Below are 27,932 nucleotides of genomic sequence, written 5' to 3' on the forward strand. Positions count from 1 at the left end.
AATGTCTCTGCTTTTTAATATGCTATCTAGGTTTGTCATAGCTTTTCTTCCAAGGAGCAACCATCTTTTAATTTCATGGCTGCAGTCTATGGGATCACAGAGAGTCAGACATGACTGAGCGACTGAACTGAGCTGAGGATATAAAAGGAACTGATTTTCTCTTACATGAATTGATGTCTAAATTAAGGTATCGATAATTAAATATAGGTTCAGGAAATTTTTTTTTAGGTAGCAAAGCAATCACAAGTAAAATGGAGATTTTTCGTTTTTTGTGTGTTAGTTGCTCAGTTGTGTCTGACTCTTTGCCACCCCGTGGACTGTAGCCCACCAGGCTCTTCTGTCCATGGGATTCTCCAGGCAAGAATACTAGAGTGGTAGACATTTCCTTCTTGAGAGGATTTTCCTGATCCAGGGATCAAACCTGGGTCTCCTTTATTGCAGGCAGAAATTTTTTACCATCTGAGTCAGCAGGGAAGCCCTTGTTTTTTTTTTTTTTTTGTTTTTTTTTACTAAAATTAAACAAAATTAAGAGACAATTGATATACATAAAATTTACCTTTTTCAGTGCATAAATCTGTGAATTTTGACAGACTCATTCAGTTGTGCAACTACCACCATAATCAAAATGTAGAATACTTCCATCACTTGCAAAAATTCTCCTGAGCCCCTTCTCCTTTTTCATGCGCAGCACTTGGTGGCCACTGGTCTGTCTTCCTCCCTGTTAGCTTTTTCAGAATCACACAGTATGATTGGAACATATATATGGAATACTGTACATATAAATATACACTGTATGGAATCCTACGGTACCTATGTACTCTGTTGAGTCTGACTTCCTTTAGTTAACATAACACATGTGACATTCATTCATGTTGTATCAGCAATTGTTCCTCTTCATTGTTGAGAACAATTCCGGTGTATAGATGTAACATAGCTTGTTTGTTTATTCTCTTGTTGAAAGACATTCAGGTTGTTTCTGGTTTTTGACAAGTACAATGAAAGCCTATCGATTCAGAGAATTACCTTATTATGTTGCCAGAAGAAGGGAAAGGAATCCACAGAACAATAGATAAAAAGTGAAACAAAACACAGAAAATAGAAAGCACGAAGTGAGAATGATAAAAAATGAGATGCAAATATTTGTTGGCCTTCTGTATACTTTTATGGATAGGATTTGGTCCAGTGGAGGACAGTAGAGAGGGTTATTGGAGTAAGGGATCACAAAAGAAGATTCAGACAGGACTGAGCTTTGAAAATTCTTAAATCACATGCATCAGTAGAAAACAGAACTATCAGAAAATTTTTGAACTGGGGAATAGATGTTATAAATGTTATGAGGTGAAAGTCACTCAGTTGTGTCTGACTCTTTGCCACTCCGTGGACTATACAATCCATGGAATTCTCCAGGCCAGAATACTGGAGTGGGTAGCTGTTCCCTTCTCCAGGGAATCGTCCCAACCCAGGGATCAAACCCAGATCTTCCACATTGCAGGAGGATTCTTTACCAGCTGAGCCACCAGGGAACCCCATAACTGTTATAAGTAGTCTTAAAAAGTATCAGAGTGGCACAATTATACAAAGTTGTGTTATAATACCAATAATAACTAATTCTTCCCCTGGTGTTCTATTATTCAGTCTCTACAGTAGCTCTATGTCATAATTATTATTATCTGTGTTTAAAAAAAGAATCCAACCAAGTAAATTGGAAGATCTGTTTGGCTTCATTAGGTGATTCATGAATCCCGCAGCATCCCACATAGCAACTAGAAGGGGGCTGTAAAAGGTTGCATGAAGGGGGAAGTTGTTATAGGAAGAAGGATTGAGCAAGGGAGGTACTACCAAAAGGAAAGAAAGGATTATTTTTAGGCCAGCACTTCTTTATTGGGAGGATGAGAACAGTAAGGGTTTTTATCATGTAGATTATCTCTTCTTCCTTTGGGGGTTGGATAGAGTCCACCTGGCAGATGACCCTCACTGGTGCTGACAAGAAAATTCCAGATTGGTTGATTAAAATTCTATTTCTGGTGTTAGGTATTGAATCTAAATTGGGAATCTTGGGCTTTAGCACAAGTGATGCCATTTTGGGCCTGTTTTTCTCTTTAACATCCTGTTTTACACAGGAAGAGAGACTGCAGGGAGGATGATCATTTGCGATCCAAAGGTAGTGGTCCCCAGCTCTCTATCATAAAGGAGAGGTTAAAAGGTTGAAATTGTGGGACTAGCAATGAAGAGCAGCAGGTTTCTATGGGTGTCATGCCCAAGTGACTCCAAACAGTAACATTCCCAGTCATCTCTCTGAAATATTGGTTCTCTGCTGACCTTTGTTCTTGTTTTATGCTCTGCTGTATGTCAGTGCTGATTGACTCATTGGATGTATAGAGATAAAATGTAACGTGCTGGTGTGGAAAACCAGGAAATAAGCTTTCCATTAGCTTTTGAGTGATTTCTATGCTTAAATGATAGAAAACATGCAAAGTTAGATTTCTGGTTGGAAAAATGTTACTTTGCTATTAACATTGAGATTGTGCTGTAAATTAGCTTCTATTTTATGAGCTGTATTTTCTTCTAATGAATATACATACCTAAAATATTTTAGTGTTTGGGGGAGCATTTTGAATGTGCATGCTACTTTGATTATTTTCTAATGTAGTTGCAAAAAAAAAATGGAATTCTGGTAAATTTTTTTTTTAAGTGTAAAGTGGTTATAATGATATACAATCAAATTTAGATTTTTCATTTGTTCTTAATTCCTAGAAATATTTACCTTTCTAGACACTAGAGGAAGAAATGATATTGAAAGGAAATTTCCATATTTTTGCATTCATTCAGTTGACTCCAACAAGTTGTATTGTGTAAAGAAAATTTTATTTGGTTTTAAAATAAATATATTAAGAAAGTAAACAGGTCAGCTCCTCAGGTTCATAGGCCTGATGCTTGCTTGCTTATTTGATTCATTCATTCATTCCAGAAATGGTAACTGATCATTTGTTTCTCTACTGTTTTTATGTTTACCCTAGGAGTACAATTCAGTAAAGGATGAGATTTATTATAAAGAACACTTAAGTGACCTTTGAAAGTTATTCCAGTTTGCTCATCCCAGACTGACTCTAATTAGCTATATAGTCTTAAGTTCTTAGTTTTCTTGTAAGTGGCAAAGGCAGCTGGATCTAGAATTTCCATAAAGCTGTCCAGTTTTAAAGGTTTCTAAAATAGTTTTAAAGATAAGCTTTTGTGGAACTCATTTGCTTTGACAGTAATTGAAAATGAATATGAATACATAGATTTGAGTCTCAACTCTACCACTAACTAACCCAGTTGTAATAAAGTTAACATTTACCCAGGATTTACTGTGTACTAGGCACAGATCTAAATGTTTTACCTTTATAATCCATCAATCCTCATAAGAGCCTGTGAATTGGTGTAATTGTACCCATCTTACAGGTGAGAAAATTGGGCACCAAGAGTTTGTTACCTCCAATAAGAATCAGTAAATACAGGGACTACCCTGGTGGTATAGTGGTTGAGACTTTACCTACCAATGCCTGTGGGTTTGACCCCTGGTCCCAGAGCTAGGATCCCACATGCCTTGCAGCCAAAAAACGAAAACATAAAATAGAAACCTTATTGTAACAAATTCAATAAAGACTTTAAAAACGGGTCCACATCAAAAAAAAAAAAAATTGCAGAGCCAGTGTTTGGACACAGGTAGCCTGAGTCCAGAGCAGGTATGATTAGCAATGGTGTAATAAAGTGAACTCTGTGATCTCTCAGAGACTGCTTTTTTTTGGCCATGAAATGAGAATCATGTTCAGGCTCCCTCCTTCGCGGGTTTGTATGAGGCTCACATAAGTAGCGCAGAGCTGCTTGAGTGCTGACCTGAACCAGCCGTGTCGTTCTTACGGGGAGTGTTCAGATGCAAATTCTGGGGCCTCATTCCTAACCTGCCCACTCAATGTCTTGAGGTGGGGCCCAGCAGTTTTGTGTTTTAACAGGCCTTCCTGGTGATTCTAATGCAGGCTGAAATTTGTGAACCAATGGAATATTCCATTTGGAATTCATTAAAGAATATACAATGCTTGTATAAAAAGAAACTAATAAAACCCTCCATGTGTTCCCATCTCATGAACTGCAAAGAAAGTTCTCTGTGTATTAGCACTATACCCATGCTTCTCCCAATAGTCTGACACCCTAGTCTTACCCTGGATGTAAACGTATTCTGAAATTAGTGTATTTTATTTTCATAATGTTTCCTATAGTTTTACCACATGTATATATTTTATAAACCTAATTCATGTAGTTTTCCAAGACTTTGAATTTTATCTGAAGGTACCACTCTGGGTATGTCTTGTATTTTTATTAAATATGCTCAACATTTTGTTAGTGGTATGTGTGCACATTTGATGAATGGATTCTGTGTTTGAATATAACATAACCTATTTCTATGGGGTCGCAAAGAGTTGGACACGACTGAGCAACTGAACTGAAATGGCTCCAGAACCATTCAAAAATCAATGTGATCCACCACAGTAAGAGGAAAAAAAAAGATCATCTCTACAGATGCAGAAAAGGCATTTGATAAAATCTGATGTCCACTGATGATAAACAATGTTAGCAAATTACAAATATCTTCAACCTGATAAGAAGCATATGTGATTCACCTACAGCAAACATCATACTGAATCAAATATTAAATGTGCTTCCCTAATACTGGTAACAAGGCAAAGATATCTGCTTCTCCATTCTACATTTTCAAGGTGGTTCTAGCTAGTGCAATAGGAGAAAAAAAAAGCTTACTAATGAGAAAGTATGTCATAAAGCTGTGTTTATTAGCAAATGACACGATCATCTATATAGAAAATTTTAAGATCGCTACAAAAATTTCTGCAAGTAATGAGTGAAGTTAAGGAGGTTTGGGGGCTTCCCAGGTGGCTCAGTGGGTAAAGAACCCACATGCAATGCAGGAGACACAGATTCAATCCCTGGGTTGGGAAGATTCCCTGGAGGAGGACATGACAACCCATTCCAGTATTCTTGCCTGGAGAATCTCAAGAAGAGGAGCCTGGCGGGCTACATTCCAATTGGTCACAAAGAGTTGGACATGACTGAAGCCAAGAGCACGCAAGAACGTTCTAGGATCCAATCTTGGTCAATATTAAAACAAAAAAACATTGCATTTCTCTATACTACAACAAGCAAGCTGAGATTATTGGGTTATGATGTGAAGTTCACTTCTTCCTGTAGATTACAGGTCAGACAATTTTAAAACCACAGTCCCAGAAAAACCCTTGCACAAGTGTACCAGATATATACATATACATATATATATATTTATTCATAAGTATGTTCAGTGTTTCACAGCAGTATTTGTGACAGCAAAAACGGGAATTAACCCAATGTCCACTGAAAGGAAAATGAAGAAACGCGTTCAATTGCTCAGTTGTGTCCGACTCTTTGCGACCCTATGGACCGCAGCACGCCAGGCTTCCCTGTCCATCACCAACTCCCAGAGTTTACTCAAACTCATGTCCATAGAGTCAGTGATGAGCCATCCAGCCATCTCGTCTTCTACCGTCCTCTTCTCCTCCTGCCTTCAGTCTTTTCCCAGCATCAGGGTCTTTTCCAAGGAGTCAGTTCTTCACATCAGGTAGCCAAAGTATTGGAGTTTCAGCTTCAACATCAGTCCTTCCAATGAATAGTCAGGACTGATTTCCTTTAAGATGGACTGGTTGGATCTCCTTGCAGTCCAAGGGACTCTCAGGAGTCTTCTCCAACAGCACAATTCAAAAGCATCAATTCTTTGGCGCTCAGCTTTCTTTATAGTCCAATTCTCACATCCATACATGACTACTGGAAAAACCATAGCTTTGACTAGACAGACTTTTATTGGCAAAGTAATGTCTCTGCTTTTGGTCATGGCTTTTCTTCCAAGGAGCAAGCATCTTTTAATTTTATGGCTGCAGTCACCATCTGCAGTGATTTTGAAGCCCCAAAAATAGTGTTTCACTGTTTGCCATGAAGTGATGGGACCAGATGCCATGATCTTCGTTTTTTGAATGCTGAGTTTTAAGCCAACTTTTTCACTCTCCTCTTTCACTTTCATTAAGAGGCTCTTTAGTTTTCTTTGCTTTCTGCCGAAAGGGTGGTGTCATCTGCATATCTGAGGTTATTGATATTTCTCCTGGCAATCTTGATTCCAGTTTGTGCTTTATCCAGCCCAGCATTTCTCATGATGTTCTCTGCATAGAAGTTAAATAAGCAGGGTGACAATATACAGCCTTGATGTACTCCTTTCCCAATTTGGAACCAGTCTCTTGTTCCAGGTCCACTTCTAACTGTTGCTTCTTGACCTGCATACAGATTTCTCAGGAGGCAGGTAAGGTGGTCTGGTATTCCCATCTCATTAAGAATTTCCCACAGTTTGTTGTGATCCACACAGTCAAAGACTTTGGTGTAGTCAATAAAGCAGAAGTAGATGGTTTTCTGGAACTCTCTTGCTTTTTCAGTGATCCAGTGGATGTTGGTAATTTGATCTCTGGTTCCTCTGCCTTTTCTAAATCCAGTTTGAACATCTGGAAGTTCACAGTTCACATACTGTTGAAGCCTGGCTTGGAGAATTTTGAGCATTACTTTGCTAGTGTGTGAGATGAGTGCAATTGTGCGGTAGTTTGAGCATTCTTTGGCATTGCCTTTCTTTGGGATTGGAATGAAAACTGACCTTTTCCAGTCCTGTGGCCACCGCTGAATTTTCCAAATTTGCTGGCATATTGGGTTCAGCACTTTCACAGAATCTTCTTTTAGGATTTGAAATAGCTCAACTGGAATTCCATCACCTCCACTAGCTATGTTCGTGGTGATGCTTCCTAAGGCCCACTTGACTTCCCATTCCAAGATGTCTGGCTCTAGGTGAATGATCACACCATCATGGTTATCTGGGTCATGAAGATCTTTTGTGTATAGTTCTTCTGTGTATTTTTGCCACCTCTTCTTAATATCGTCTTTTTTTTTTTTTTTTTTTTTTTTAGAGATGCCTTATTTAGTTTCCAAACACCTTGCGTGCTAAGTTGCTTCAGTCGTGTCTGACTCTTTGCAACACTATGTACTATATCCCACCAGGCTCCTCTTATCATTGGGATCCTGCAGGCAAAAATACTGGAGTGGGTTTCCCTGCCCTCCCCCAGGAGATCTTCCTGACACAGGGTTCAAACCTGTGTCTCTTATGTCTCCTTCATTGGCAGGCAGGTTCTTTACCACTAGCTCTACTTGAGAAGCCCAATATCTTGGGGTTTTCTAAATGTCTTTGTTACTGAGTTTTAATTTAATTCCATTGTTGTCAAAGAACATGCTTTGTTATGATTTGACTCTTTGTCAGTTAACTGGGATTTGTTCTGTTACCTGATCTACATCATTGCTAGGTCTTTTTCTATGATTCGTTTTTCTCCTAATGATAAGGAGTATTTTTCTACCTCGCATGCCTGGTAATCTTGAACTAGATGTCAAACATTTTAAGTTTTATCTTGTTGAGAGTTTAAGCCTTGTTGTGGGACGGAGTTATGAGGAAATGTTTATTCTTTCCAGAACTGCAGTTCATCTTTATCAGGTGAAACCAGCACAGGCAAAATGGTCCTTCTGAGGACCAAGGCAGTTACTCTTCTGAGTACTCAAGCCGATGGCCGTGTTATCCCAACATTTCTCGACTCTGGTTGTGGAGAATGGAAACTGTTCCCAGCCCTTTGTGAGGCTTGGGAATTATTCCTTCTGCTCTTTCCCTTGCCCTTGGGAATTTTCTTCACACGCTGATTGGTAATCAACTAAGCTAACAGGGAAATTGCTGCAGCCCTCACCTCTTGGATTCTCTGCCTTGAACTTGCTTCCCACCTCGACTTCCTGAATTCTCAACCTTCTCCTCACATCTCAAGGTGACTCCTGTGCTGTTTGGATTTCTCCTCCCTGAACTTCTGCCTGGAGATGCAACTGTAGATTTCCTTTATCTCCTCATCTGTAAGAGCATCATTCTCCTGCATTGCATTGCTGTTCAGTGTCTGAAAACCACTGTGTCATATTTTTTCTGTTTTTTTAATTGGAGTATAACTGCTTTATGAAATGTGTTAGTTTCTGCTGCACTATGAAGTGAGTCTGGAGAAGGAAGTGGCAACTCACCCCAGTATTCTTGCCTAGAGAATCCCATGGACAGAGAAGCCTGGCGGGCTCAGACCATGGGATCACAAGAGTTGGACATGACTTAGCAAATAAACCATCATGAAGTGAATCAGTCATATATATACATATGTCCCCTCTATCTTGAACATCCCTCCCAACTCCCATCCCACCCCTCTAGGTCTTCTCAGAGTACCAGGCTGAGCTCCCTGTGCTAAATAGCAGGTTCCCACCTGCTATCTATTTTACACATGATAGTGTATATATCAGTGCTACTTTCCCAATCATCCCACCCTCCCCTTCTCCCTTTTTGATATTTTATATGTTTAAGACAGGATAGTAGCATCTGATTCCTGATGGGTTCTCTGGTCTGCTTTGGCCATAAGTTGAAATGAATATGAATTTTTCAAGAGAAAAGTATTCTAAACTCATATTGAATTTCCAAATCAAATAGATTAGTCCAAAGTTATGTATCTTTTTTATTTCATACTTGTCTTTCTGTGATGCTGAAAAATCTTGGTTCCAAAAACATTCCAACAGTTACTCTTTTTATGTTTCTTATTCATGGGGCTTCCCTGGTGGTTCAGTTGGTAAAGAATCCACCTACAATGCAGGAGACCTGGGTTTGAACTCTGGGTCAGAAAGATACCTTGAAAAAGGAAATGGCAACCCATTCCAGTATTCTTGCCTGAAAAATCCCATGAACAGAGGAGCCTGGCGAGCTACAGTCCATGGGGTTGCAAGAGTAGGACACATCAGAGTGACTAAACCACCACCACATTTTACTCTTACAACTCCATTCAGTTCAGTTCAGTCGCTCAGTCGTGTCCTACTCTTCATGACCCCATGGACCACAGCATGCCAGGCCTCCCTGTCCATCACCAACTCCCAGAGTTTACTCAAACTCATCTCCATTGAGTAGGTGATGCCATCCAACCATCTCATCCTCTGTCACTCCTTCTTCTCCTGCCCTCCATCCCTCCCAGCATAAGGGTCTTTTCAAATGAGTCAGCTCTTCGCATCAGGTGGCCAAAGTATTGGAATTTCAGCTTCAATATCTAAGAGGTAGTCAAAATACCAGTTTATACTTGTCACTTTATTGATGAGGAAACCGAAGCCATAAGATCAAATGACTTGCCGAAGAGTACAGAATGGTAGATTTTTGGCCAAGCTGTGCAAAGTACCTTCAAGAGCCTGACTGTAATTCGGTGTCACCTTGGTCCATCACACACCCAGTGCCTGTTTCTTCATTTATGAAAGGAGGCTCCCCACATCTCTTCAGTGTCTGGTGCTCTTCTCAGCTTTTTGCTCTTCTGGTTCTCCCTTCCCTCCCGGCCACGTGTGCCCACATTCTGTTTGTTCCTGGTGCTTTCCCCATATATAATAGAAAAGCTGGGCTTTCATTCTTTTGTTGTTTAGTTGCTCAGTCCCTCTCTGACTCTTTGCGACCCCATGGACTGCAGCACGCCAGGCTTCCCTGTCCTTCACTATCTTCCCGGAGTCTGCTCAAACGCACGTCCATTGAGTTGATGATGCCATCCAACCATCTCATCCTCTGTTGCCTCCTCCTCCTCCTGCCTTCAGTCTTTCCCAGCTTCAGGGTTTTTTCCAGTGCGTTGGCTGTTCGCATCAGGTAGCCAAAGTATTGGATCTCCAACTTCAGCATCAGTCCTTCCAATGAATATTCAGGGTTGATTTCCTTTAGGATTGACTGGTTCGATCTCCTTTCAGTCCAAGTGTTCTGAGACCCTCTTGAAAGCGGGCTATAGGGTAAAGTAGACTGGCTGAGCTCATCTTGGAACAGGCCCTGCAGAGACATAAGCCCAGGACCAAAGCTTCTGCTGTTATATTTCAATGTTCAAGTTGATGGTTTTAAATTAATGGATTTTCCAGCCTGGTTGGGGATCATGCATTTCCCCAGTGAATTGTGTTTTGTCTCAAATTCATGTACACATGGAGAAAATAGTTACCAATGTTTTTGACTATCATGTCAAGATGCTTGTTCTAGATTCCACAATAATTGGTGGCTTTTATCTTAGCTTCTCTATTCCTCAATTATGATTTCTGTCTGAAAGATAGATGTTACAGCTTAGCCCAGTCTTAGATATGACCATTTTTAATCTTCTGTCTCATTTCTATTTTATTTTTTTAATTAAATTTTGTGCTTCCCTGGTAGCTCAGATGGTAAAGAATTCACCTGCAATGCAGGAGACCCTGGTTCAATTTCTGGGTCAGGAAGATTCCCCTGGAGAAGGGATAGGCTACCTACTCCAGTATTCTTGGGCTTCCCTAGTAGCTTAGACAATAACGAATCTGCCTGCAATGCAGGAGACCTGGGTTCAATCCCTGGGCCCAATCTTAGATCTGACCATTTTTTATCTTCAATCTGTCTCATTTCTATTTTATTTTTTAAATTTTTATTGGAGTATAGTTGCTTTACAATATTGTGTTCGTTACTACTGTACAGCAAAATGAATCTGCTGTATGTATACAAATGCCTGTGTGCTAAGTCGTGTCTGACTCTTTGCGACCCCATGGGGGTCTGTAGCCTGACAGGCTTCTCTGTCTATGGAACTTTCCAGGCAAGAATGCTGGAGTGGTTTGCCATTTCCTACTCCATATATTCCCTCTGTTTTGGACTTCCTTCCCATTCAGGTTACCACAGGGCATTAAGTAGAGTTCCCTGTGCTATACAGTATTTTCTCATTAGTTCTCTATTTTATACACAGTATCAATAGTGTGTAAGTACCAATCCCAGTCTCACAATTCCTCCAACCTCCACCACTTTCTTCTGTGTAGTCATACATTTGTCTTCTTCCTTTGTGTCTCTATTTCTTCTTTGCAAAGAAGATCATCTGCACCATTTTTTGTGTGTGTTTTTGGACTACCCTCATAGCTCAGTTGGTAAAGAATCTGCCTGCAGTGCAGGAGACCCAGGTTTGATTCCTGGGTCGGGAAGATCCTCTGGAGAAGGGATAGGCTACCCATGCCAGTATTCTTGAGCTTCCCTTGTGGCTCAGCTGATAAAGAATCCGCCTGCAATGCAGGAGAACTGGGTTCAATCTCTGGGTTGGGAAGATCCCCTGGAGAAGGGAAAGGCTACCCACTCCAGTATTCTGGCCTGGAGAACTCCATGGACTATATAGTCCATGAGGTCCCAGAGTTGGACATGACTGACTTTCACTTGCTGTTTTTCACTTTCATCTTTGTTTAAGAATAATGTATACCTAGAAGAACCTGAGGACCATGCAGAAGTGTGGCTGAGAGGAGCTACCCCTCGCCCAAGGTCAGGGGTGGCATCTGAGAGGAGCTATCCCACATCTGAGTACATCATGAGAAACGCTGGGCTGGAAGAAGCACAAGCTGGAATCAAGATTGCCGGGAGAAATATCAGTAACCTCAGATATGCAGATGACACCACCCTTATGGCAGAAAGTGAAGAGGAACTCAAAAGCCTCTTGATGAAAGTGAAAGAGGAGAGTGAAAAAGTTGGCTTAAAGCTCAACATTCAGAAAACGAAGATCATGGCATCCGGTCCTATCACTTCATGGGAAACAGATGGGGAAACAGTGGAAACAGTGTCAGACTCTATTTTTGGGGGCTCCAAAATCACTGCAGATGGTGACTGCAGCCATAAAATTAAAAGACGCTTACTCCTTGGAAGGAAAGTTATGACCAACCTAGACAGCATATTCAAAAGCAGAGACATTACTTTGCCAACAAAGGTTCGTCTAGTCAAGGCTGTGGTTTTTCCTGTGGTCATATATGGATGTGAGAGTTGGATTGTGAAGAAGGCTGAGCACCGAAGAATTGATACTTTTGAACTGTGGTGTCGGAGAAGACTCTTGAAGACTGCAAGGAGATCCAGCCAGTCCATTGTGAAGGAGATCAGCCCTGGGATTTCTTTGGAAAGAATGATGCTAAAGCTGAAACTCCAGTACTTTGGCCACCTGATGCAAAGAGTTGACTATTGGAAAAGACTCTGATGCTGGGAGGGATTGGGGGCAGGAGGAAAAGGGGACGACAGAGGATGAGATGGCTGGATGGCATCACTGACTCGATGGACGTGAGTCTGAGTGAACTCCGGGAGTTGGTGATGGACAGAGAGGCCTGGTGTGCTGCGATTCATGGGGCTGCAAAGAGTCGGACATGACTGAGCGACTGAATTGAACTGAGAAGAACCTGATGATAATGCCTTATCTGATTAAGGAAAGATGTTCTGGTCTTGTTAATATGTTAATTTTTTTTTTTTTTTAACTTCTTCATTAAAATCCTTCCTTAGTTGCCCTCTGGTTTTTCTTTCTCTCTCTCTCTCTCTCTTTTACTTTTCCTCATCAAGAAAGAGGTCAGCTGAAAAGAACAGCAGCTAGTAGAAGTGTAAACGTGGTGACATTAGAATGTGTACCTTTAGTGCTACTCCCAGGTAGAGAGTACACATGAGGCCACGATTGAGGCATCCTTGGTGTTGTCAGTAACACCCTGAGTCCTCAGTTGAATCACTGCAGAAATGCTTGGAAAGGGCAGCAAGAAGATGGTTAAAATCCTAAGCTATTCCCAGACTTTCTTGCTGTTTCTTAGGGGAGCTTTGTACTTTTCTTGTTGTTGTGCAGTTGCTAAGTGATGCCCAACTCTTGATGACCTTATGACCTGCAGCTTCCCTGTCCTTCATCATCTCCTGGAGTTTGTTCATCTCCATTGAGTTGGTGAGGTCATCCAACCATCTCATTCTCTGCCACCCCTTCTCCTTTTGCCTTCAGTCTTTCCCAGCATCAGGGTCTTTTCCAATGAATTGGCTTTTCACATCAGGTGGCCAAAGTATTAGAGCTTCGACATTAGTCCTTCAGTGAATATTCAGCGTTGATTTCCTTTAGGATTGATTGATTGGATATCCTTGCTGTCCAAGGGACTCTGAAGAGTCATCTCCAGCACCTCAGTTCAAAAGCAACAATGCTTTGGCGCTCAGCCTTCTTTATGGTCCGACTCTGACACATCCATACATGACTACAAAGAGTCGGACACGACTGAGCGTCTGATATGATCTGATCTGATATGGACCTTTGTTGGGAAAATGATGTCTCTGCTTTTTAATACACTGTCTGGGTTTGTCATAGCTTTCCTTCCAAGGAGCCAGCTTTGTATTTAGCTGCCTGCAATAAAATGGGTTTGCTGTCCTTAAGGACACCTGCCTTTCATTGTCTCACTTTACCTGGGAGAACTGTTAAGGATAGCTTGTTCTATTACCTCTACAGTTCCTCCTGATTCCCGGTTCTCACTGAATGACTTCCACTGTCCTATTGGTGAGGGTGGTTGTATCCATCTTTGAGGATATGGCTGCCACCGTGCCCCAAATGGGAAGCCGGACAGGGACAGAAAGGGGAAAGGGACAGGTGACTGCTGTGTCTGCCAGCACTTGTTATCTTCCTCGAGGTTCTGCTGCATTCTCCTCTTTGGAAAAATATACTGGTATGTCCATTTCTTACTTAGAGAAGCTGTGGCATAAAGCTCCCAGTGTTTGTAGAACAAAGACTTTCTATTTCACAATTTTGAATTGCCTTGTTTTAGCTTTCCTCCTTTATGTTTGTTGTTGTTCAGTTGATCGGTCATGTCCGACTCTTTGCAGCCCCATGGACTGCAGCCCGCCAGGCTTGCCTGTCCTTCACCATCTCCCGGAGTTTGCTCAAACTCATGTCCATTGAATTGATGATGCCAACCAACCATCCCATCCTCTGTCGCCCCCTTCTCATGCCCTCAGTCTTTCCCAGCATCAGGGTCTTTTCCAGTGAGTTGGCTCTTCGCATCAGGTGGCCAAAGTATTGGAGCTTCAGCATCAGTCCTTCCAATGAATATTCAGGACTGATTTCCTTTATGATTGACTGGTTTTATCTCCTTGCAGTTCAGGGGACTCTCAAGAGTCTTCTCCAGCACCATGGTTTGAAAGCGTCAATTCTTCGACCTTTTTAGTCTTTTTTTTCTTTTGGCCATTCTGTGTGGCTTATAGGATCTTAGTTCCCAGACCAGGAGTTGAACACATACCCCTTGAAATGGAAGGGCAGAGTCTTCACTACTGGACCACCAGGAAGGTCCATAGTCTACCGTTCTTCTGGCTGAAAGTAGGCAGATCAAGATAAAAAGGAAAATGATGACGTTTGATCATCTTGTTAATATTCTGGGGTAGCAGACAACTCAGATTGGGAGCTTGTTCTGTGTGTGTTGGCTCTTTCTTTCATACACACTACCAAACACTATAATAGACCATGTCAGGTTCTAGTTATTCTTTGGGGGCTGTAATTTGAGGATTCATGAAAGAACCTAATTTATCGAAAAGACTAAATACTAGTAATCCATCAACTTTTCGTTCTCAAATCAGTCCTCATATTGGCACCTATCAGCCTATTCTATTGGTTTTTTGTTGCATAATCCTAAAATCAGTCAATCCTAAAGGACACCAACCCTGAATATTCACTGAATGGATTGATGCTGAAGCTGAAGCTCTAATACTTTGGCCCCCTGATGCGAACAGCTGACTCATTGGAAAAGACCCTGGTGCTGGGAAAGATTGAAGGCAGGCAGAGAAGGGGAGGCCAGAGGACAAGATGGTTGGATGGCATCACTGACTCAGTCGACATGGGTTTGAGCAAACTTCCGGAGAGAGTGAAGGACAGGGAAGCCTGGCGTGCTGCAGTCCATGGGGTCACAAAGAGTCATACACGACTGAGCAACTGAACAACAGCAGCAATCCCAAGACCTCAAATTTCTTCTCTTTTTCTCTGTCTCTTAAAAGTCTGGTTCAAAAGAAAAGGCCAGGCCAAATCAAAGATGTGGTAAAATGCAAACAGTTTTGCATTTGTAGACATACCGTCTTGTCTAGTTGGCTCTACAAAATTATACTTTAGCGACATAAACAGTAAGCTGCTTAGGGCAGAATTCCAGGAGCTCATCTTTCACAGCAGCTATAGCAAGTCAGTTCATACACAGCAACTCACAGTTCTTGTTTAATTTCCTCAGACAAAACAAGAGATTGTGGTGGTGCCTGCTGATTTGAAAGGACACAAATTGTTTCTCTTCCCTCTTATCATAACCTTCTGAATCAGGGGCTTGCAGCCGCAGGGACTCTTTGTGTCATCTGGTCCAATGCCTAGTTTACAGATGGGAAACTGAGGCCCTAGACGAACCAGGTCATGCTTGTGTCACTGGTAGAATTGAGTGTGTTTTGTTCAGTCCAAAGGGTTTCCTTTATTTCTCCTTTCTCTGTCTTCCTCTGTAGCATTTATTCACGTTCCAGGGAGAAAACACAATCCACTGAGTGCATTAGTTGTATGCCTGAAATAGCATCAGGCCAACAGACAACATGATCACCAATTACTGGTTTATATGGTAAAGCTTGTTTGAGGAAGTTGGAGTCTTAATGAATGAGGGAATTCTTTAAAAAAAAAAAAAAAAAAAAAAAAAAAAAATTTTTTTTTTTTAAGTTTTTGGCTCTGCAAAAGCCAAAGACCAAAAAATTTTGGTCTTTGTTGCTGCATGGGCTTTTCTCTAGTTGTGGCGAGCAGGGGCTACTCGCTAGTTACAGAGCATGGGCTTCTCATTGCAGTGGCTTCTCTCGTGGAGCATGGGCTTTAGGGCACATGGGTTCAGTAGTTGCAGCTCCCAGGCTCTAGAGCACAGGCTCAGTAGTTGTGGCTCACAGGCTTAGTTGCTCCGCAGCATGTGGGATCTTCCTGGATCAGGGATTGAACCTGTCTCCTGCATTGGCAGGCTGAATTTTTTTTTTTTTTTTTTTTTTTTTTTTTACTACTGAGCCACCAGGGAAGCCCATAGTGAGAGAATTCTAAGAGTTGGATACACTGAGTGAGCGCGCGCACGCGCGCACACACACACACACACACACACACACACACACACACATATAAGGCAGACAACATACTGAGAATCGATCAGGCTCTTTTCTTTGCTCATAGACTCTTTCAGGGCATCTCTTTGCCATCATGGACCAGTCTGGTAAAATGGGATGAATAGGTCATCGTTGGGCTGTATTAGTAACAGCTTTGCTGCTCATAAAGCTGGGTTCCTCGGAATAAGGTGCTGACCCTTTGAGTCTCTGTTTCCTCATTAAATAATATGGTAATTGGCAGCCATTCCATACAATGACTGCATTCCATATGGAAGTGAAACCATAAGCTGCAATGGAAATGAAGTATATTAAAGATGGTGAGGGAAGGGCATGGTTCAAAAGTGCAGACTTGGCATGAATAGAGGTCATTGTAAGTGATTGGAAATCTTGTTAGTACTTCAGTCCGAAGACATGAAACAGACAGGACAAGTGTGACTGGTGACTTGTCATTCCAGCAGAAGGCATTGTTGAAGGATGTTTCCTAAGTGAAGCTCTTTGAAGGCTTATGTTGGAAAGATAGATTGTCTTGTATAATTTGCAAACAAAAAGCACAAGGGAGTGATTGGATACCCCTTTCTTGAGTGGTGGGAGACCATAACTGCTGCTTCTGGGGGAAGCAGGGAAATAATCTGGAAGTTTGGGGAAGAAGTGGTGAATAACTGAATTTTGATGGATGGGTCTCATAAAAGCCATTCTTGTGCCTTGAGCACTTTGGGCCTTATCCAGTGCTTTGGAATGTGACAGACAAAATAATGTGTAACCAGGTCCCCATTCATGAGGGGTTTACCTTCTGCTTTGTGGCAGATGATAACACAAGATTCTCTGTGATTAAAAATCCAAACTGTGTTGGAAGGAAAACTTGTGGGATGATGGAGAATAATGAGGTCCTTGCAGGGTGATTGTTGTTGCTGTTTAGTTGCTAAGGCATGTTTGATTCTTTTTGACCCCGTGGATTGTAGCTCACCAGACTCCTCTGTCCATGAGGTGTTCCAAGCAAGAATACTGGAGAGTGTTGCCATTTCCTTCTCCAAGGGATCTTCCCGACCCAGGGATTGAACCTGTGTCTCCTGCTTCGCAGGCAGATTCTTTACCACTGTCACTAATCATTTGTGGCATTGCATTGTGAATGTGAGCTTTGCAGTGTTAGGAAGAAAAAGATAAACTGTTGCCCCAGATAGAGGTAAACTGTGTGTGGAGCACAGAATTTAGGACAGATTATGAGTCTCAACTGAAGCAGAGGGTCAATTTGGCAGATGATGAAGCAGCAGTGGATAATTAAGGCCAGGATAATTTGGGGAGCACTTTGATTGTCAGGTTTAGGAATCTAGGATTTAAGGTGGCGCCTTGATAAAGAATCCTCCTGCCAATTCAGGAGACTTAAGAGAGGTGGATTCAATCCCTGAGTCAGGAACTTCCCCTGGAGAAGGAAATGGCAACCCACTCAAGAATTCCTGTCTGGAAAATTCCATAGACGAAGCCGGCAGGCTACATTCCATGGGGTCCCAAAGAGTTGGACACAACTGAGTGAGTAAACAACAACAATAGCCTGTGGGGTGCATGCGCGTGTACCTGTGTTTGCAGCAGTCCTTGGTACGCGTTTGGAGCTTGGGGCCACAGTGCCAGCTGCAGCCGTGGGGCGCCTCTGCTCGCTCTCCTGGTGACTGAGAACAAGGAAGACGTGAAGCTTGGTGGTTACACAACACACTGTGACATGGCAGCCTCCCTACTTCCTGATTCCATCCGCTGGTGGGGCCAGCGCAAGGAACCGGTCCGGTGGGAGGCAGTGAATGAGGCTCGGGGGAGTTAGGGATGAAGACTGACATTTTCCATAGAGAACCTGCGGTATACTTAGTAGGCAAAACATTTGAATCAAGTCGCGGTCAGATGAAGGAAGTGAATTTCAGTGGAACAGGAGCTGTGGCCTTGTGGCCCGTGAAAGCGTCTAGAAACCGGGAACTAATTCCTTCTGCTGAATTCCGTGCAGTTTCTCCCAGCCCACTTCATCAGCCTGCCCTTGTTCTGAATTCATAATACAGTCTAAAAGCTCAATAGTCGATCACCTCCAACATACCTCTAAGAGTCTGTGCCAAGGCTTTGGAAGAACACGTATTTGATTGGTTCGCTTCAGAAAGAGAGGCTGCTTGGACTTGTATACACTGCTACATTTTAAATGGATAGCCAACAAGGACCTACTGTACAGCACAGGGAACTCTGCTCCATGTCATGTGGCAGCCTGGGTGGGAGGGGAGTCTCAGGGAGAATGGATATATGTATCTGTATATGTATGGCTGAGTCCCTTTGCTGTCCACCTGAAACTATCACAACATTGTTAGTGACTATATGCCAATACAAAATACAATGTTTAAATTTTTTTTTTTTTTTTAAAAGAGGCCACTTGAAAATGTGGGGCTGGTGGTCTGCTCCTTCCTTTCCGAGATAGACTGTGATGGAAGCCAGAGTCTACAGGCAGTCTGCTGAACCAGGTGGATAGCCAGCTCAGGAAAAGAGCAGTAGGCAATGGCTACTGCTCATGACTGGCAATGGCAGGGTTACCTTTCTTCCCTTTTTAATGACCCTTGTGGAATCTGGCAAATGGATTGAGTGACCAGCCTCATGTTCATCAGAGCTGCAGAGGTGGGGAATCGCATGGACTCCTTGGATCCTCAGATGCATAGATAGAACCCAGTCTCTAAGGTGGTTCTTTCTCCCTGAAGGGAATCAGCTCACTCATTATGAGAGAGGGCAAGAAATACATTTGCTTTAAAAAAAAAAAAAAAAAAAAGGTTTACTGAAGTCTAACACACCATAAAATCCACCCATTTTAGGCAGATAGTTCATTGATTTTGAGTAAATACGCAGAGTTTGGAGACCATCAGCACCACCAAATCCCATTTTAGGATGTTTCCGTCTCTCTCTAAAGCTCCCTGGTGCCCATTATGCTCAGTCACCATTCACACCGTCAACCCCAGGAAACAATGAAATGCCCTATGCCATTGACAGCCATTGGCTTCTTCTGGATACTACAGATAAATAAATGGAAGCCTAATATATTTTGTACATATGACTTTTGTTTCGCATAATGTCTTTGAAGGTCATCTGAGTTGCAGTGTGTTCATAGTTCATTCCTTTTTATTTTTTTATTTTTTAAAATTTATTTATTTGAATTGGAGGCTAATTACTTTACAGTATTGTAGTGCTTTTGCCATACATTGACATGCATCAGCCACAGTTCAATCCTTTTTAAAAAATATTTATTTCTATTTATTTATTTGGCACTGAGTCTTAGTTGTGGCATGCAGGATCACTCATTGTGGCATGTGGGATCTAATTCCCTGACCAGGGATCAAACTCAGGCCCGCTGCACTGGGAGTATGAAGTCTTACTGGATCACCAGGAAGGTCCCTTTTATTCTTTTTTATTGCTGAGTAATTTCATTGTATGGACAGACCATATTTTATATATCCATTGATTCTTCAGTGAATGAGTTGTTTCTGGTGTTTGGCTGTTATAAATCATGCTGCTGTGTTGGCTTCTTGTCAGTGTCCTTACAATGTCCAGTGACCACAAACTTGGTGACTTGAACAACACGATTTTCTTCTCTCACAGATCTGAAGGCCAGAGATCAAAAATCAAGGTGTTGACCGCCTGTGCTCCTTCTAGAGGCGCTCGGGGAATTCTGTTCCTTGTCCTATCTAGCTTCTAGTGGTGATGCCAATCCTTGACTTGAGGTCACGTTACTTCACCCTGTGCCTCCAACCTCATGTTGCCTTCTCTTTTGTAAATCTCTTAAAACTCCCTCTGTCTCTCTCTTATCTGGATACATAGGATTGTGTTTAGGTCACAGCCTGAATTTCCAGAATAACCTCCTCTCCTATCTTTATCTTATGTTTTTTGCTACCTTGAAACACTTGCACATTTCAAAATCTGATGTGTGTATCTTTGCGGGGGTGGGGTGGGGCGGGGTATTTTTCTGCATACCACAGTGACTTTGAATATTCACATGAAGTTGTGTTGACATGTTTCCCTTTCTCTTTGTAAATAACTAGGAGTAGAATTGCTGGGTTGTATGTTTAAGTTTTTAAGAAACTGTCAGACTGAGAGGTTATATCATTTTACATTCCTACTGGTAATGCATAAGGGTTCCAGTTTCTCCACATTCCTGCCAAGTCTGCCTTTTAAAAGTTACAGCCATTGTAGTGGGTGTGAAATTGCAGCTCCTTGTGGTTTTAATTTGCATTTCCCTGATGACTAATGGTTGTTGGACATTTTTTCTTGCTCTGATTATTCATCATATATAATTCATGGTAAAATGTCTCTTCAGAATTCTTACCCATCTTAAAATTGGATTGTCACCTTCTTTTGGAGGTACAAGAGTTAGTCTGCTGTTTTTCACGATCTGGTCCTGTCCTGAGTGCTGTGCTGATGGAGATCACCTTGATGAGAAAGTGCTAAGGTGCCCCATTTCCACAGGATGCCTAGAACTGGGGGCAAGGAAGCCACTGGGGTTTAGTTTATTACTGGGCTGGGGGATGGATGGGACTCACAGTTGGCCCTTAGGCTGCCAATTACTGTCAGGGAAGCCAGGAGATGGCTCGCCCTGTGGCCAAGAGATCAGAAGCTCAGTGGTGTTGTAGGCTGATAACTCTTATATAACCGTTTTAATTAAGGAGTTGTGTCTGTAATGATACATTTACTCTGTCACTTCCCATACTATACTATTAAAAAATCCCTGGTATAGGTACCACATCTGAGTGTCTCAACACTCTGTCTCCAGTCTGTAGCATAATATGTGGAACATATCAGGCAACCAATCAAAATTTGTTGGATGGAGGAATGACTAAAATGCCAGCAGTGGGAATCCTGGAGGATGCTCTCTGCTTTTCAGAGGGGGATTCACTTGAAATGATTAAAGAGGTGGTTATTTGTTGGAGAATTGGTTCAATAACTAAAGGGTGTGCTCTTTTTAAGTTGCGTATATTGTTTTTAATTTCGGCTGCGCTGGGTCTTCACCATGGCACGTGGCAGCGTCTCTTGTTGGAAAGCAGAGGCTCTGGAGTGAGAGGGATCAGCAGTTGTGCACGGGCTCAGTTGTCCTGCAGCGTGTGGGATCCTAGATCCCTGACCAAGGATTGCACCCGTGTCCCCTGCATTGGAAGGCGGATTCTTCACCACTGGACCATCAGGGAAGTTCCCTGGGTGTGCTCTTCAGTGACTTGTATTTTAAGTGCCACCGATGCCATCATTTCTGTCTTCTGTTTCTCCTTTCCAGCGATCTATAACTACAACGCCTCTCAAGATGTGGAGCTGTCCTTGCAGGTTGGAGACACGGTTCACATCCTGGAGATGTATGAGGGTAAGTCTGGATGGCCTTCTGCCAGATGGGTGGGGAGGCCCGAGCAGTGTGAGTTACTTACTCATAAGGCTCTTGGAGCAAACATCAACACAGTTTACTTCCTGAAGCGATGCTAGTAAAAATCTAGGAAGCGCTTAGGGTATTCAGTTTTGTACCAGGGTGGTTTCAAAACAGCCAGCTGAGTGCTCGAGCACAGACGTGCCCAGACACCAGAATCAAAATGTGTGACTCTTCAATCTGTAAAGTTACAATGCTCTTGTGTATCCCCATCCTATTTAATTCTGATGACAGTCCTCTAAGGGTGGCAAGGCAGTGTTTATTTTTTCTAATTAAGGAAAAATATATATGACTGACTTTCAAAACTATAGAACTCTTTTTTTAAATAATTTTGTTTATTTTTGGCTTTGTTGGCTTGCTTTCTGTAGCTGGGGCGAGCAGGGGCCACTACTCTTCGTTGCGATGCTCGAACTTCTTGCGGTGTCTTGTTTTGGAGCACAGGCTCTAGGTGCATGGGCTTCTATTCACAGCACACAGGCTCAGTAGTTGTGGCACACAGGCTTCATTGCTCCATAGCATGTGGAATCTTACTGGATCAGGGATCAAACCCTTGTCCTCTGCATTGTCAGGCTGATTCTTATTCTCTACGCCACCAGGGAAGTCGAAAACTATAGAACTCTTAAAAATTACATGAGTATCCCACACTCACTTTTTTAAGTGTAGGAAACATAATGCTCATTTTATAGTTGAGAAAACTGATTCAGAGAAAATAATATACCTTGTGTCATACAGCTAGTGACAGAACCAAGTGAAATGAGAGACTGTTGATTTCTGGTGGCTTCTCATGAAGCAAGACCCTAATATGTGAAAGATGGTGTCTTTTCATAGGTACTGTGAATACATCAGATCAGATCAGATCAGTCACTCAGTCGTGTCCGACTCTTTGCGACCCCATGAATAAATAGGGAGAGCATATAATTCAGCTGGGCTTCTCAGGTGGCACCAGTGGCAAAGAGCCTGCCTGCCAGTGCAGGAGACTCAAGAGACACAGGTGCTATCCCTGTGTTGGAAATATCCCCTGGAGGAGGGCATGACAACCCACTCCCATATTCTTGCCTGGAGAATCCCATGGACAAAGGAGCCTGGTGGGCTTTGGTCCATAGGGTCACAAAGAGTCAGACACGACTGAAACAACTTAGCATGTACACATAATTCAGGTTCAAAAAGGCAAAACAGTTTATTTCTTAGTAAAATTCTCTCAGATAAAATAATTAAATTGATTTAATAAAAAAGAAGTGACTGGATGCAGAAGGCCCTGGCTCGGGAGGAGACAAGTGCATCACTGGGCTGATGGGAGATCAAAGGAAGCACGGCTGATGAAGTGGCTCGCTCTTCTCAGCTCTGAGTGTTGCCAGACTTGGGGAGAAACGAGGGAGAGACTTACTGGTGTTGCTGAAATTCCTTCAAAGAATTAGGTCAGGGTGACTGTAGGTGCAGAAAGCCTTCTAGTATATTTCCTGCAACTAGATCGGGTTGGGGGGCAGGGTGTCCCAGTTAACCTGTAAGTGGACTGTTGGACAGTATCCAGGGCTCCCAGCTCATCTGAAGAGCACAGGTCATGGGTGCACTCATGTCGCCCCACCCCAGACTTCTCACTACCACCCTAAATCCTAGTAGAACTCCAGTGTTGCCACGTTTCTAATCCAAATGCCTAGAGCACAACAAACACGTCTCTAGGCCACTGACATTGAGGATCAAGGCAAAAAACTGAGAATCCATTTATTCTCTCTGAAGACTGGGGTAGGAATGAGGTGGAAGCGAGGCAGATTTTTCTCATATGGTGAGTTTCCCTCGTGGCTCAGATGGTAAAGAATCTGCCTGCAGTGCAGGAGATTTGGGTTTGATACCTGGGTTGGGAAGATCCCCTGGAATAAGACATGGCAACCCACTCCAGTATTCTTGCCTCAAGAATCCCATGGACAGAGGAGTCTGGTGGGCTACAGTCCATGGGGTCACAAAGAGTCAGACGTGACTGAGCGACTAAGCAGAGCACAGAGGCTTGTTAGGACAAGAACTGTGAATTTGCAGGGTCTGGTCCCACCACATAAATGGTTGTGATGATGGCATCGTGAGGGTGGTTTTCTAGAATCCAGCGCGGCTTCTGAGGTTCAGACAGACAGACACAGGATGGAGAAGAGGAGATGGGAAGTTAGAAGGACAGGAAGTAGGGCTCAGCCACAGAAAAGCTAAGCTGTCTGCTGCATTGCATAGAAGAGTCCACTGTTACTGCTGCTTCCCTTTGGTTTTAGGCAAAGAGTTGGTAGTTTGCATTATCCTACCTGTCACACACTTCAGAGTGTTGATGTGCAGCTTCTGCAGGTGGGGAGGCGGAAGGGAGGGAGGGCTGCAAGGTTTCTTCCCTCTCTTCTGTCTCTCTCCCATTTTCATTTGCACCATCTCAGGTCCAGTCATATGTGAGTTCTATGGTATCAGCAAGACACAGGGATAATCTACTTATATTCTTGAGCTCCTTTGCATATTAAATATGGCCTTACTAGGTCATGCCACTTGGTCAGGGGCCAGATCAATCCATTCTACTTTTTATGGGCTTCCCTGCTGGCTCAGGTGGTAAAGAATCTGCCTGTAGTGCAGGAGACCTGGGTTCCATCCCTGGGTTGGGAAGATCCCCTGGAGAAGGGAATGGCAATACACTCCAGTATTCTTGCCTGGAGAATCCCCATGGACAGAGGAGCCGGGCGGGCTGCAGTCCATGTGATTGCAAAGAGTTGGACATGATTAATCAACTAAGCACAGCACATCACCCTTTATGGACACACATCTTTCTATTGTACACATAAGAGACATGTGTTCAGTTTCCATGGGCTTGAAAATAAAGTATATTTTACTGGTATTGGGTATGATTTCTATAGATGGCAATTAGATTCTGATTTTATCCCTCTTTTTTTTCCCCCCAAATTTGCTATATGCTAATCTTTCTTTTGAATTTCTGTTACTGAGAGAACTGTGTTAAATCTTCCACCATTGTAGTTCGTGTCAGTTTATGATTTGACATATGTCATATGGTTTGACATATGGTTTCAGGTTTTTTTGCGGTCTGTATTCTCAGACCTGTTTTGATGTACATACAATTTTGAAATTGTCATATTAGACAATCCCAACTTTGAATTCCTGTTTATAAAGCTTTGATCGCTGTCTCCGTCTGCAGTATGCTGTCTGTTTTGTCTGAAATTGCAGCGGGTTCACAGGCAGTGCCAGGGCTCCCCTTTTTTGTCCTCCTGGCCCCACAAAGCTGTTCTGAATGCTGCTCAGAGACTCAAGGGATCTTTTCTTAATTCAGCAGATGCCTCAAGAGGAAAGGAGCTCTCAGTGCTGGTCTCCTCTTCCTGAGTTTGGTCTTTTTCATATCTAGACCTAGTAATTCTTCACTTTACCGTGTTAGCTCTTTCTGTGTGCCTGTTGTGTGCATATGTTATACTTAAGCTTTCCTAATTGACCTGCAGAGTGTAGGAGTGAAGAGCATACAGTTGATCTGAAATCAAGTGGCTAATATCTTTTAAATACATTTTCAAAATTCTTTTTTCTTTTGTTATTGTTATTGGCCTTGCTGGGCAGAATGTGGGATCTTAGTTCCCTGATCAGGGATTGAACCCATGCCCCCTGCATTGGGAGCATGGAGTCTTAACCACTGGACTGCCAAGGAAGTCCCAGAGTTGTGTTTTCATATTTATGTGACACAAGCATGTTTCTGGAAATATTTGATTAATGCACTTTGTCCTCATAGGATTCACATTAATGGTCATTTTAAGTGTGTATACTATTTATACTTTACTGAGAAATCTCCCAGTTGACCAATGAACATTCCTCAAAGTAGCACTCCTACGGACCAAGGTAAGGTGGTCACTGAGCTTGGTTGACTATAAGTATAAATATACAAACACGTCTATTGTAAATACCTTCCGGAGCTTGAGTCCAAAAGCCACAGTGCACCTGATGTATTACAACTCACACCGCAGTATACTTTCTGGAAGCGCTGGCACAGTCAGTGCTGCTAAGTCACGTCAGTCGTGTCCGACTCTGTGCGACCCCATAGACAGCAGCCCACCAGGCTCCCCCGTCCCTGGGATTCTCCAGGCAGGAACACTGGAGTGGGTTGCCATTTCTTTCTCCAACGCATGAAAGTGAAAAGTGAAAGTGAAGTCGCTCCAACTCTTGATGTGTCCAACTCTTGACGACCCCATGGACTGCAGCCTACCAGGCTCCTCCGTTCATGGGATTTTCCAGGCAAGAGTACTGGGGTGGGCTGCCATTGCCTTCTCCGTCAATAGAGTCATGCAAAAAACTGTTACTTGAACCCTGCTCTGTCTGGATTGTGATGATCCAGATGCTGTAGGTCCTCACAGCAAGAAGCAGATTTTCTTGTTACCGTGAAATGCCTGGGGGCCTGCCATAGAATTCTTTCATTCCAGAGAAGGATGCAGGGACTTCCCTGGTGGTCCAGTGGCTTTCCCAGTGACTTAGTGGGTAAAGAATCCACCTGCAATACAGGAAACACAGGAGATGCAGGTTCAATCCCTGGGTGGGAAAGATCCCCTGGAGGAGGAAATGGCAACCAACTCCAGTATTCTTGCCTGGAGAATCTGCATGGACAGAGGAACCTGGCGGGCTACAGCCCATAGGGTCACAAAGAGTTGGACATAACTGAGCAACTAAGCGCACATGCAGCAGTGGTTAAGACTCCAAGCTTCCAGTGCAGGGGGTGCAGGTATAATCCCTGGTGGGAAACTTAAGATCCCACATGCCAGGGGAAAACTTTTTATTTTTGTATTTTTCCTTAAATTTTTTTTTAATTGGAGGATAATTGCTTTACAACATTGTGTTAGTTTCTGCCATACATCAACATGAATCAGCCATAAGTATACGTATGTCCCCTCCCTCTTGAACCTCCCTCCCGCCTCTCAAGGTTGTCACAGAGCACCAAGTCCGAGCTCCCTGCATCATATTCCCACTAATTCCCATCAAATTCCCACAGCTAATTCCCACTGGCTATCTGTTTTATATATGGTAATGGATATGTTTCAGTGTTACTTTTTCAATTCGTCCCTCTCTTGCCCCCACTGTGTCCACAAGTCTGTTCTCTGTGTCTGCGTCTCCATTGCCTCCCTGCAAATAAAAATAAGGACATCAGTGCCTGTTCTATAAAAGTGGACACGTGTCAAGGTGTGTATGGGGGTATTTAGAGCATGAGCTTTTTCACTTCATTAATAGCCAGGTGACAGATCGGCTTTTTACACAGATGATTATACTGGCTTAAGTTTTAAAAGTGTGTATTTTATGGGATTAATTTTTTCCAATGGTGCTCACCTTGCCAGACGCAGCAATAGATTCTTCTATCTGCTAAGTACCTCGCATTCTTGGCTGGGTTCTCAAATCCCTTGATTATTGCAACTGGTTCAGGACACAGTGAAGGCAGGAGTGCTTTGCAGATATTCAGCATGATGGAAATGCTGAGTAATAACTTGTGTTCTAGCCCTCCTCCCCCCATCTCCTCTTTAAAAAAATAAACAAAGTAGAAATACCCACAGTACTGCCAGATGGAATTTAAGGGTGGTGCTGGCATCATTTCATGGCCCTGGGGTGGCGGGCAGGGGTGTGTCTTTGAGCTTCCTGTCTTCCTGACTCCAGGGGTCCTCCCCCCAGACACCCTGCCCCACCCTGCCTTTGAGATATTTGCATACCAGACCTGGGTGGGTTCTTCAGGCATGGACATGAGTCTACCTTTCTAGAACCCAGACTTGAAAATTTCTTTCCTGCCCACAACCTGCAACAGTACTATGCAGGACTCTGTTGTTTCCCATCCTGTGGTTCAGTGAATGATTCTCCAAGTGGTAGCTCCTTGGAGGTCTGCTCCTTCATCCGTGCGACCCCTGCCTAGCATGGCTTCTTGTATACTGTAGGTGCTCAAGTCTATTGAACGAGTAAAGAGAGATCAAGGACAGCTAGTGTGGAGAGTAAGGGGTGTGTGGGGTCACCCCACACAGTCCCTGGTAGTACAAGGCAGGGCTTTTCTCCTTCCATGACATGCCAGCATTGCCCTGCCCTATACAGACTACCTACAGAAGGATTTGGTTATCATGTGAGTTGCTTTTTAAAAACATGGTTTTATTGAGATAGGTTTCAAATACCATCCAGTTGACCCATTTCCCTGGCAGTCTAGTGGTTAAGACTTTGCCTTTCAATGCAGGGAGTGCGGGTTTGATCCCCAGTTGGTAAGCTGGGATCCCATATGCATAAAACAGAAGCACTATTTTAACAAATTCAATAAATAGTTTTTAAATGTTCCATATCAGAAAAAAAAAAGTATTTTTAAAAAAGGGGATGCAATTTAATGGCTATTTACAAAGCGCTCTATTCACAGAGTAGGGCAATCGTATAACTCTACTTTCAAAATGTTTTCATTATCTCCAAAGAAACCCTGTACTCATTCATGGTTATTACCCCCCAGCTCCAGGCAACCAC

At 42.8% G+C, this 27,932-nt stretch overlaps 1 protein-coding gene across 4 annotated transcripts in view; it reads left to right on the top strand.

Moving 5' to 3' along the window:
* DOCK5 (dedicator of cytokinesis 5) overlaps window positions 1–27,932 on the top strand; it is a 281,525-nt gene that overhangs the window by 50,738 nt on the left and 202,855 nt on the right. For all 4 annotated transcript variants that reach the window (XM_044940174.2, XM_044940175.2, XM_044940173.2 and 1 more), the window contains exon 2: window positions 21,315–21,398. In XM_044940174.2, coding sequence (XP_044796109.2) covers window positions 21,389–21,398 — 10 coding nt within the window. In that variant the 5' untranslated portion in view covers window positions 21,315–21,388. The remainder of the gene's footprint in view (window positions 1–21,314; window positions 21,399–27,932) is intronic.

Source organism: Bubalus bubalis, chromosome 3 (assembly GCF_019923935.1).
Source record: "Bubalus bubalis isolate 160015118507 breed Murrah chromosome 3, NDDB_SH_1, whole genome shotgun sequence".
In the NCBI taxonomy this organism is placed as follows: domain Eukaryota; kingdom Metazoa; phylum Chordata; class Mammalia; order Artiodactyla; family Bovidae; genus Bubalus; species Bubalus bubalis.